The sequence below is a fragment of the Leptonychotes weddellii genome, chromosome 4, assembly GCF_054177405.1.
Source record: "Leptonychotes weddellii isolate Sample4059 chromosome 4, ASM5417740v2, whole genome shotgun sequence".
NCBI classification, from domain to species: Eukaryota; Metazoa; Chordata; class Mammalia; order Carnivora; family Phocidae; genus Leptonychotes; species Leptonychotes weddellii.
In genome coordinates this window covers 68,469,851-68,482,775 of record NC_138372.1, presented here as the reverse complement: position 1 = coordinate 68,482,775, position 12,925 = coordinate 68,469,851, and the positions used below count along the sequence as shown (strand labels likewise).

The 12,925-nt window shown below is 37.8% G+C and overlaps 1 protein-coding gene across 1 annotated transcript in view; it reads left to right on the top strand.

Annotated features, from left to right (window-relative positions):
* Positions 1-916: 916 nt before the first annotated feature.
* GTF2B (general transcription factor IIB) overlaps positions 917-12,925 on the top strand; it is a 32,397-nt gene continuing 20,388 nt past the window's right edge. The window contains exons 1-2 of the mRNA XM_006738549.3: positions 917-1,046; positions 5,552-5,658. Coding sequence (XP_006738612.1) covers positions 1,030-1,046; positions 5,552-5,658 — 124 coding nt within the window. The 5' untranslated portion in view covers positions 917-1,029. The remainder of the gene's footprint in view (positions 1,047-5,551; positions 5,659-12,925) is intronic.

Genomic DNA, 12,925 nt, shown 5'->3' with positions numbered 1-12,925 from the left:
TACACCCCTTGTTCTTTCTGAGGAAGCGAGCCTTTCCCACCTTTCAAGAAAACAATGAGGGCTCAGTGGCATTTAGGTCCCAAGCCCAAGTGAACAAAGCAGCCACTATATTCTAAGTCCTCATCCCCATAGAAACCTGGAGCACCCTCTTTCCTCTGATTCCCACGGGGTCAAGGTTGGTTTATTTTCAGCAGATTGGTGGTGGTATTGTTATTATTATTACTATTCTGACGTTAGTTTGGCTAATTAATAAATCTAGGGTCCTTTTGAGGTATCAAACATTCTACTAAGTTCTCTGTACTTCGGCTATCAGCCAAATTTGCAAAGGCCATGGAAAAAAATTAGGATAGGGCCCACATCTCCCTGCCTCAGGGGTGCAGAGTGCTCTCATAAGGTTTTGTTTCATCTCCTGCCAGTTCTAAAAGGGTATGCAAAGCAGATACTATTACCCCTTGCACAGAAAGGAGAAGGAATGTGCCTAAGAAGAAACAGCTTGCTAGCTGATGACAGAGTCTGCATTGACACCTGTTCTGGCTGACCTAAGTGAATTTCTCTCTTTATTCCAAATTCCTTAAGTGGAATCGCCCCTCTGGGCAAGTAAGATTTGCGCTCAAACTGGCCTAACTGACAGCAGGCTGGGAGGTGGGTAGTAAACCCTCGGGAATGTGGGCTTTGCCCCCACTACGAAGGCCGGGTTGTCTTTGTATTTTAACTCAGTCCAGTTGAGGGTATCTTTGGTGTAGCCCGTTTGTAGACTTGCCTTGAGAATTTTCCTAGGTAGTTTTGTTGATTCCCTCAGCAGCAGGGCAAATCACAGAAACGGAATAGGAAAATAAAAAAACGCAAAGCACGTGGCGTACAGAATCTCACTTTTCTTGGCCCTTCTCCCGACCCGTAGCCGCGCCCCATTACGACTGCGTGGGTGGCTCGCCTATAAAAGCCCGTCTTAGAGCGTCTCGTCGCCACAATCTCTTCCTGTTCTTGGTGCGTCTGTTGTGGCTTCTAGCTGGGACCGCAGTGGCCGTGAAGATGGCGTCTACCAGCCGGTTAGTATGTCCGGCCGAGCCGGGCTAGCTAAGGGGCGGGCGGAGAGTGCCAGAGTTGTCAGGCGGCCACCGGGGCTGTCGCGTCGGGCAAAGCGCTCGGGAGGTGCGGGGAGAGGCGGCGGACTGACTGGCCGAGCCGGACAAAGGCACTTCCAGACGGCAGGGCTGTCAGGGGTGTCGCAGGGGGTACCGAGCCGTCGGCGTTACCACTCCAGCGTCCCGGCTTGTTTTCTCACCCAGGCACTACCCTGTGGGGGCCCCTGTGTCCCCAGCCCCTGGTTTCGCGTCCTTTTTGAGTATTTTAACCGTGTTTTTTCTTGTTAATTTTTTCTACGCTCGTTTTTCCAGCTGTGGCTCAGCCAGCCCACGGTCCTTTCCAAAGAGCGGGAAAGGGTTAGTTCCAGGCCCTTATCGATCTGACAGCTAGAAAGTTAGGGACGTCAGCCTGATGGAAACTGATTACCATCCCAGAGGCCTTCTGAAATGGAAGCTAGGGCATTTCCGAAGAGTTGATAAGTTCCCTTCTAAGAGGTTTGTTTTTTTACAAATGTCTTCTGCATACTCCTGAAGAAAATTTTTCCCGCAGAAAATTACTTATATATGCTGGAAAGTCACTCTAATATAGTCTTTAAAATGTGATGTACTCACATCTACAGGAAATGCGTGCAGAGCCCTTAGAGGCAGCCTTTAACCCTGTGATCTGAAAAATGCTTGTAGACCCTAATTATCTCTCTCATTACCACTATGAGGTAGATACTAGTATTTTTGAATCAGTGTAAACTGAGTCATGCCAGTGTTGACTTTTCCAAGGTTAGTGTTAGAACAAAGTGTAGAATCTCTTATCTATTTCCTGTTATCACATAATTGGCCTCTAGTTAACTCAATGTATTAAAAGTATCAACTTAGTTCTATAGCCTCTGAGAGGTAACTGGCATAATTTCACTGAACTTACTATCCATGGAATTGAGTTCCCAATGAAAGCCATTATCACAAAATAGCAAACTGAAGAAGTCCAGGTCCTTTTGTGTTAACTCCTAAGACTTACTGCTTTATGTTACTGTACTTAAAAAAAAAAAAAAAAAGGTGTTGGTGGAGGCGGCATTAGGTAAAACAATTTGGAAACAACTCTTAAAGCCAATGACACTCTTGTTTACTGATTGTAATTCTGTGATTGAATGCTCAATCATTCTATCTGGGTGTGGCTCTTTTGGGAAAGGCTTCCTTGTAGGTAAGTGGAAAACTTCAGCTACCCAAAGACACCTAAATACGACTTATGTTCTCTTATGGCAGTAGATCTGGAAGGTCAATGTGGTCATATTTGGGCATAGCTTTTCCGTATAATAGGACAGGAAATTGTGTTTGTAAGAAAAATTTGCAGCAGTTAAATATAGTAAGTTCATGTGATAGATTCTTTACCAAAAGAATACACTTTCCTTTGTGTGCCTTTATTTTCTTCATTTGTTAAAAAATAATCTTTGAAATAAATTTTTTCTGGACACGTCCAGGTCTTAAATATATGTGTCATTGCAGTTGTCCATCTCGAGTTTTTCTACCAGTGAGAACAAAGGTAAATGTTAGTATTTCTGCCTTTAGCTTTTTTCCCCCTGAGGAAGATGCAGTTACTAGGTTATGAAACTGCCCGGTGTTTTCACAGAGAAAAGCACAAATGTTGTCAGTTCAAATCTAAATTCCACCACTATTCTGTGATTTTAGGCTAATCATTTTCTGAGCTTAATCTTTAGAAGGGAAATAACCCTTATTTTGCAGGTCTGCTTTGAAGATTAATAATATATATGTAGTACTAGATACACAGTAGGCACCCAATGAGTGATAGCTATAAAGTGAGATTTGGATTTATCTGGCTCCTTGGGGACTCTAAATTGTTTTAATGTCATTGGTGGTTGTTTACTTCATTCTTTCCCTTTCATTTCTCTCCCTTACTTCCCCCACTACCCTACTCTTGTGGTTCCTCTTTTGTATTACTCCTGTGGGTATTCTGATTAAAGCTGACTTACTTTATTGTGATTTATTTTATTTTGGATAGGTAACACACACAAATAGTGCAAAAACAAGAAGAAAAGTGAAAAGCAGTTTTTTCCTTCCCTAGCTCTCAGCCATCTAATTCTCCCCCAAAGCAGCCATTGTAACCTGTTACTTCGTGTTTTCCTAATGATTCTGTGGTTTAACAAGCATGGTTAACAACAGTGCTAACGTTTCTTCTTCCCCCAAAGTCTGTTGTAAACACTGTTTGCTACCTTGCTTTTTACCTTTTTCGTGAAGTTAGCACACACATTTTAAGTGCACAGTTCAGTTACAAAATGAGCACACACACATAGCTACCACCCAGGTCAAGAAATTAAATACCACTGGCATCCTGGAAGCCTCATTGTGACCTCAGCCATTACCCCCTTTCCAAAGATAACCACATCCCAACTCCTAACACGATAGGTTTGTTTTGCCCACTTTAAAGTTTATATAAATGGCCTGTGGTTTCCTCTATGTTTAGTTTCTTTTGATAGCATTTTGAGAGTTATCTTTTTTACTGAGTATAACTGTAATTCATATTTTTTTCCATTTTTGTATAAAATCCCTAGGGGCACCTGGGTGGCTCAGTCAGTTAAGCATTGAACTCTTGGTTTTGGCTCAGGTCATGATCTTCTCCCTTGTGGGATCGAGCCCTGTGTCGGGCTCTGTGCTCAATGTGGAGTCTGCTTCAGATTCTCTCTTCCTCTCCCCCACACTTTTTCTCTCCTTTCTCAAATAAAATCTTTAAAAATCCCTAACTTACTCTTTGTACTTAGCGTATCTTTGAGATGTTTACATATCATTTATATACATGCACAAGATACTTTTTAATAGTGCAAAATATATTAGTCCTTATCTTTGTATGCTGTGTGCCATATGGCTGCCTCTTTGTAATTACTTTTATTCTGCTAAGAATTTCCTTTATTTCAACATAGTTTTTCATAATTTATACTAATTTCTTAATTTATTTGTCATAAGGTATTAAAATATTTTCCTAATAGGAATTTATGGAATAAGTGTGACTATAAAACAAACCTCTATTCCTCCATTTTCCCAATGAAAAGATCCAAGACATGTTTTGGTTAATTTGAATATATACATTTTGGGAATGTGGGTTATTAGTTTTTCAGTGGGAATCACCTATGTTGAGAGTTAACATTCTGAATTATATTTGTTGACATTAGAAAATTTATCCAAAACCACAAATACCTGCTTACTTACTGTAAGAATGGTTAATGATGTCTTTTAAATGTATATTTGTGGGGTTTTTTTGTTTTTGTTTTGTTTCTTAAAGATTTTATTTATTAGCACATGTATATGAGAGTGAGACAGTGAGAGAGAGAGAGAATGAGAGCAGGGGGAGGGGGAGAGGGAGACAGAGACTGAAACGAGGGGCTCCATCCCAAGACCCTGGGATCATGACCTGAGCCGAAGGCAGACGCGTAACGGACTGAGCCACCCAGGCACCCCTAGATATATATTTGTGATGGCCATAACAACCTTGTGCTGTAGTATTTCAAGTGAACTTTTAAAGAGGGCTTATTTTCTATGATACCAAACACTTATGATTGTGAGGGAAATAACTACTAAATCTATGTTAAATATCTTTGTTGCTCTTTATTTAATTTTAATTTTAATTTTTTTAAAGTAAGCGCCCAATGTGGGGCTTGAACTCACAACCCTGAGATCAAGAGTCAGGTGTTCTCCCCACTGAGCCAGCAAGGCACCCCTCTTTGTTGCTTTTGTAAAACTGATTCTTTTGTGTCATTTAAGATTGATTTGTCTTCCCCAAACTGCTTTATTTTCAAAATAGAATAATTGAGCAAATTAGTACTATCACAAATAGATTAAAAAGTAGCTTTTGAAACCATTTCTTGAATGGTAGCAAACTCATTTTTTGGACTAAATGAAATTCTCAGGTCTTAAGTTCAGCAGAGACACATCTACCACCCTCCTCTATCTACCTGTTAGGTTCGGTGTACTATTCTAAATCTATTACTAAAATATCCAGCAAGTAGAAAAAAAAAAAAAACAGACTTGAAATTTATTCTCTAACCAGAGAAATAAGTGGTAGGTCACACAACCAGATGATTATATGTAAATGTCACAGGTTATTATGGTAGCTACTCATGTCTATGCTAATCAAGATTTTTAAAAATCTTAGTAGCCTACCTGTTAAGAGGTAGCCTACCTGTTAAGAGAAAAAAGACTTACTTTCCATTTAGGTTTTTAAAGCCTTCCATGTCTGCAAACCTAACTGTTCTTAGAAAAAACAATTCTAATGGAATCTGTTAATTACTAGCTGGAATTAAAAGTTACCTAACTGGTTTACTTTCAAGATTTAGCTTAAGTGTATTATATATGTACAGTATTGGGAAAGTGTTCAAAATCTTTCTTTACCCCTCTTCCCCCCAAAAGACTACTTTGTTACATATTGGTTGGGAGAATATAAAAAGTTCTTTTTTTTTTTCCCCATTTAGCTTGGATGCTCTTCCAAGAGTCACGTGTCCAAACCATCCAGATGCGATTTTAGTGGAGGACTACAGAGCTGGTGATATGATCTGTCCAGAATGTGGCCTGGTTGTAGGTGAGCAGTTATTATGGTTTTAATTGAAATCACTATTTTGGGTACTTTGCTTTTGTATATTTCCCAAAGTTTCTTTTAATGAATACATTTTGATTTTTTTCCCTGCAGGTAATTATTTATACAACTAACAAACAAGAAGAATTAGGAAAAAAAACAAGAGTAAAGTCAGAGATACCATATTTTATTGTCTATACAAATGTATATATTTCATAATGTGGGGTATGAAGGAACATTTAAAATTAAGACAACCAATCCAAAAGAAAAGGCCCTCAGTCCTTAGTCTTCGGAGTCCTTAGTCTTTTTTTTTTTTTTTTTAAGATTTTATTTACTTGAGAGAGAGCGAGAGAGAGCGCTCGAGTGAGCACAGAGAGAGAGGGAAAAGCAGACTCCCTAGAGCAGAGAGCCCAATGCAGGGCTTGATGATCTCAGGACCCCAGATCATGACCTGAGCCAAAGGCAGATGCTTCACTGACTGAGCCACCCAGGCATCCCTCCTGAGTCCTTAATCTTAAATATTTGATGGGGGTGCCGGGGTGGTGGTGGTGAAACTTGTGTATATGAAATAATGAATAAGGTATGCCTGGATGGCTCAGTCAGTTAAGCATTCGACTCTTGGTTTTGGCTGAGGTCATGATCTCAGGGTTGTGGGATCCAGCCCCACATTAGGCTCTGTGCTCAGCGTGGAGTGTGCTTGAGATTCTCTCTCCCTATCCCTCCTCCTCTGCCCCCTCTCCCTCTCTCTGTCACTCTCAAAATACTAAGTCTTTAAAAACAAAAAAATGAGTAGATTTAATCTAACTTTTGTGGCTTTTAGATATTTAAACAAGATTTGTTTTAGGGTAATAAAGGTATATCTGTACTGAGTCTCATCCAAGGCCTTTCAGTTAACAGAGCCAATCACTTATATAGAATGATTTATTTATGAATTTCTGGTATAAAATTGTTGTCAAAAATACTGCTTAAAATTTTCATTTTGTTCCTACTTGCTCACTTATCCAGATATGTAGCCAAATTTTGAATAGAGATGGTCTGTTCAAAAATTATTCTTATGGTGGGGTTGCAGCTAGTACCTGAAAAAAGGAGTAATACTTAGCCATTTGAAATACTTAGAAATGAAAGTGCTAGTAGGATTATGGGACGTATAACAGAAACATTGGTGGTGATATATTATGGAATTGTCTTACTTGGAGACATCTGTTACATTCGTCCAAGTAGGCTGCTCACCTCAGACCTCCAGTGGGAGTTTTAAATCAGAGAGAGTCACTAATAGGAACTAAAATCCACTTAAAATTAATTGAATTCTACTCAGTAAGCAATATTAATAGCTTATATATGCTGGGCACTGTTTTAAATGATTTACGTATTCACTCAGTTTATGCTCCGAGAAACCTTTGAGGTGAGTACTAATATTATGTTCATGTTAGAGATGAGAAACTGAAGTTTAGTGTGGCAGTGAAGCTCCACTGTCTACATGGAGTCAAATTTCTATCCTAGATTGCCTTTCATAGTAAAATGAGTTCAATGTGAGATAGGCATACTATGACCCACCACCTATTTTATATTTGACCTGCCTGCTAAGAATGGCTTTTACATGTTTAAGTGGTTGAAGAAAATCCAAAGAATAGTAACATTTGGGGACATAAGAAAATAATATCAAATTCAGATTTCAGTATCCATACATAAAGTTTTATTGGACACAGCCACACTTGCTTGGTATCTGTTGTCTATGACTGCTTTCGCACTGTGACACCAGGATTTAGTAGTTGCAGCAGAAACCAGATGTGGTGGTTTCATCACGTCATACTGCTGCCCAGTGCACTATAAATCCCAGTAATGCAGTTACAACTCCTCAGCATCTTGAGTACAAAGCCTGTCTCCATACTGCAACATTTTGTTACCATTGCATACCCATTGTGCGAAAAAGAAAAAAGGCAACTTTGAATGTCATGCTTTTAAGGTACAGTGGAGTGTGGGTTATTTTGTTATTGAATTAGATGGCAAAGCACTGTATTTATTATGCAGTGATACTACAGCTCTGCTAAAAGAATACAGTAACCTTTGACATTACCAGATAAACACTCATCATGCCAACTCAGTAAAAACAATGATCAGAAAATTTAGAAAATGTAAAGTGGGACATCTCATCATAGCAGAATTTCTTCACCAACATCAAAGAATAAAAATAAGGCTGCAGTTAAAGTAAGTTTCTGAGTGGCTTATTTGTAGCCCATGCAGGGAAAGCCATTTACCAATGATGAGTCAATTAATTCGTGCTTGATTGTGGTAGCTGAAGAAACATGTCCAGAAAAAATAAACTTATTTAAGACGATTAGCCTCTCTGCAAAAACAGTTGCTTGAAGAGTTAAGGACTTTGGGAGCAACATCAATAGTTAAAAGTCCAGGCAAATTTCAAGTATTTTTCCTGGACTCTTGATGACTAGCTAGATGTTACTGAGTTGTTTATTCAAGGTGTCAGTGCAGAGTTTTTAAGAGTTTGAATCATCTGCATGGAACAACTACAGGAGAAACTATTTTTAAAGAGTTACAAAAATGCTAATTCAGTACAACCTGAAGGGGAATCTGCTAAGATGTGTTACAACTGATCCTGGAAAAATGCATGTGGAAGAAGACTTAGTAGGAGAAATTTACAAAGATTGTGAAAATGTACGATTTTTAAAGCCTGTAATTCTTTGTTGTATTCATCAGCAGATACATTGTAGAAAAGGTTTGAATCTCTCACATAACTGATCAGTAACAGTATCAGTAGTGAACTTCATTCACTCTCATGGACTTAACTGTCATCACTTCAGTGAATCATTGTCAGAAATAGAAGCTGAATATCTCGACTTGCCTACCACACAGTAATTTGATAGCTTAGCAGTAGCGAAGTTTTCTTGTAATTGTTTTTGAGCTCAGGGCCAAGTTGAAATTTTTCTGAATCCAGTACTGCCTTCAGCCACTGCTGTTGAACACCGAATGGCTTTAGAAATTAGCTTTTGCTGTAGACTTGCTAATATTAATTAATTCAGCCTAGAATTGTAAGGCAAAACAGTGCCTATATGTTAAAATGGCACTGTAGTAAACTCAGTTTCACAACAACTAACATTATTTGAATCACAAACAATGTCAAATTACTTTAATGTATTTTATATACTTTCATTGCTGTCAGAAGTTAAAACAGGAACTAGGATCTTCATTCACACACAGATCTGCAGCAAGTATATTTTCCAGACTCAAACTATATTTTAATCAGTGTTTTTCAGACCTGGATGCAAAGGAAATTTTCACATTTCAGAATCCGTTTAACTCTGCAATTAAGGAGCTCCCACCTAACCTTCAATTGGGAGTGATTAATCTACAATGTAATGACATGTTAAAAGGCAAAATATCAGAAGAATGTGATAAAATTCTATAAATGCCTTTCAAGCAATGAATATGCTCAATTAAAATCATATGCTTGCAGATTAATATCAGTATTTGGCAGTACTTATCTGTGTGTGCAAAAGACTTTTTTAAAAATGAAATACATAAAATCCTGTTAATACAGCATTGACAGATGAACATTTGTAATTGATTTTGATGATAGAGAACGCTAACTGAATTCCAATTAAGTGAAATACTATCACCCCGAAAGAGAATTCTGTTCTTTCTCAGTAGTAGATATGTATTATAACAAACTATTATATTTTAATTTTTAATTTTAATTTCATCAATAAAAAATTAGTGGAGTTTTCCTCTTTATGTAAGTGCCGCAGTTTAGGCTCTTGACCCACAAAACCTAAAATATTTACTATATGGCCCTTTACAGAAAATGTTTGCCGATTAAGTTAAATGAGAGCATTTTAATTCCACAGTATTAAGATCAAACTGATAGTATGTCAGAGTGAGGCAGAGACAGAAGACTGAAGATCATTTCAGCTTCTTGGCTCTCCTAAATGTAGTCATTTAAAATAGTGCAGAAATTTTGCATCAGCCCTTCCATCAGCTTTACTTCTACTTCAGACTGGCAAGATAGTTGTGTAAGATGAACCAACTGGAGAAGGAAGATCTAATTCACAAGGCTTACATGCTTTTTTGTGGTTGGAATCCCTAATTTTTACTTGCATTTTTCTGCTTATATCAAACCAAAGGAAGTTAATTTTCTTTTAGTTTGCTTTATTTACTTATTAGTCTTGAACACCAGCATTGGAACTACTATATTTTATGCTAACTAAAGCAATTAGCCTAATTGTGAGGCTTGAAAATTAAAAAATATAATCTGATTAAACTTCCTTTCTATATACAGAAATATCTTTTTGTGATAATTGGTTTTTCTGACATGAAATGTAACACCTGTGTTTTTTTTTTTTTTTAAAAGATTTTATTTATTTATTTGACAGAGAGAGAGGGAGAGCACAAGTAGGCAGAGAGGCAAGCAGAGGGTGAGGGAGAAGCAGACTCCCCGCTGAGCAGGGAGCCCGATGCGGGGCTCGATCCCAGGACCCTGGGATCATGAACTGAGCCAAAGGCAGACGCCTAATGACTGAGCCATCCAGGCGCCCAGGAATACCTGTTTTAAAATAGACAGTAGCTTCATTCACATATTTGTGGTTCAGTGTATAACTTAACCTGCAGTGTGTCCTGCAAGTGAATAATCTATTCCGTGAGGGTGGGCAGGGAAGAGTCTGCTAATAAAGTTCCGTTTTGCTGAAGAGATCATCAAATTATGTTGAAAAGAGCTTAAATGAACATGACAGTCTGTGAGTCTAAATTTTAAAAATACATGTGCATGTGTATATATATACACAAACACATATATTGCTGTCATAGATTGATCATAAATTGAGATTGTATTATATATTTAATTGGCTTTGCATCAACTTGTTGGTTTAAAGGCATATGCTCTCTGTTGCCAGCTCAGTTCTGCCTTTATCTCTTATGCTATGGAGACAGGGAAGAAATTAGTCTGGGCCAATATTCTGCAGTCCACTAAGGGCATAAAATTTGTGGCTTTTTTCACATTTGAGATATTGATGTTCATAATAGAGATTTAAATTCACGTGTCATCATGTGCTTCCTAATAAATAATCTTGGTTTGAATGTGCTTGCCGTAACATTTTACCTTCTGTGAAACTTTTCAGATTATACCATTTTATTGAATAAGCTTTTTCAGTAGCTTCTGATTTAAATAATCAGACAACTTTAGAAACTGGAACTCTTAGAATTGGTTTTCTTGACAACTATATACTTAATATTTAATTTGTGCTTAAACTTAGGGCAGCCTGTTGTCACTAACTCCTCTTAATTTCCAGCTCAACACTAGATACTGCTTAGTTGTTATCTTCAGAGCCATATATTACCCCTCTCAACAGAGCCCACGACTACCACCTTTTTTAGTGAAATAATTTCATAATACAAAAAAAAAACTTACATGATTATAAACTGCCTTTTCTTCAGTCTCTAATAACACTCTTCTCATTGTCCTTCAAGCCTTCATTCATAGGATTCTTGAGGCCCACCACTCAGTCTCAAAACCAGTGCCTAAAGTGTTTTAGGTTTTTCTTAAACAACATCATGCTTTCAGGAACCAGTTTCTGTTTCAATTACATGACAAACTACTTGAGAACTTAACGGTTTATACCAGCCATTTTAGTTGATTATGATTTTATGGGTCAAGCTGGACCTGGAGGATCCACTTCCATGATGGCTTTTTCTTTTTCTTTCTTTTCTTTTTTTTTTTTTTTAAGATTGTATTTATTTATTTGTCAGAGAGAACACAAGCAGGGGGAGCATCAGAGGGAGAGGGAGAAGCAGGCTCTCTCTGCCAAGTAGGGAGCCTAATGCGGGGCTCAGTCCCAGGCCCCTGGGATTATGACCTGAGCCAAAGGCAGACACTTAACCGAGCCACCCAGGCGCCCGCTCCCCACATGATGGCTTTCTCTCCTACATTTCTGCCTCTTCTCTGCCCTTTGGCCTCTCCATACAGATGTGCCATGCTCTAGAGTTTCGCCATAATTGTCTCAGAGTAGTCATATTTCATACATGGTGGTTGATTTCCAAAAGAAATACCCCAAGAGCATGTGTTTCAAGAGCGTGGAAGCTGGGCTCAGGTAGTTAAGGACAATGCCTGGAATAGGATCACTTCTGCATTCTATTAGAACAGTCATAGGGCCCACCTAGACTGGAAGGGGTGGAGAAATAGGTACCCCCTCAGTGTGAGATAGATAAGGTCATGTTTCTGAAGAACATATTGATGAGAGATATTATTGCTGCCATCTTTGGAAAATACAGTTTGTCAAACATTCAGTGTCTTTTAATTTCTTCCCCCATATTTAAGTGGTTGTGTGATACTTAGTTTCATCTGTAACTTGGGTTGTTCCCAATATTTTGTGGCTATTTTTGATACTATTTAACATGGAATAACTGTCTAATTGACTAGGAAAAATCAATTTTATTTTTTATTTGAATTACAGGATTTTTATTTTAAACATGGAAAGTGTTATGAGTTGTCACTGGCTATTTAATCTTACCAGTGATCCTTAGGATATTGGCAGTGATCTCAAAATAAGGCCAATATTTAAAGCAAAGCTTTGTCATTTCTGCCATGAAACTATTGGCTCTGACAGCACTGTTTTGTGGGGTTTTTCCCCCCAAATCCTAATTGTGATTGTGTCACTGTAAAAATTGAGCACTAGGTGGCAGTGTAATAATATTTAGATTATCAATTTGTTCATAAATTTGACCTTGTACATTGTTTATAGTCAGCAAAGTATTAGGTTAGCAAGCTGCTGTAATAGTTGTTAAAACACAAAATTGGTTATGACTTTTACAAATTAGGATTTCAAATAACGTGGTGTTTAGATCTAGTGGTATCATTTCTAGTTAAAGCTACTTTTTATGTGCCATTTAAAACTGAAGTCTTTCATTGTTCTTAAAAGGAATATAAGGAAAATACCAGAAAATAGTATAGGTGGATTTGAATGAGAAAAATGAGCCAATTTGACCTCTCCTTCTTAAAGTCTTTCTGGATATTGTTTATACCAGTGCATCTAAAGCATGAATGTGCATTAAGAATCAGCTGTTTAAAGATTCCAGACCCCATTTCTAGAAATTCTAGCTCAGGTCATACATCGGTAACATTAAGAAACACAAATCTGTACTATTAACTTTACAATTTACCACATTTTTTGAGATCTTCTGTACTTTTAGAGTTTTCATCTTTGTTTTCATGTTTTCCATGTCTCCAGACTGCAAATTCTTGTAGGGCAGATATCTTACGTGTGTCCAT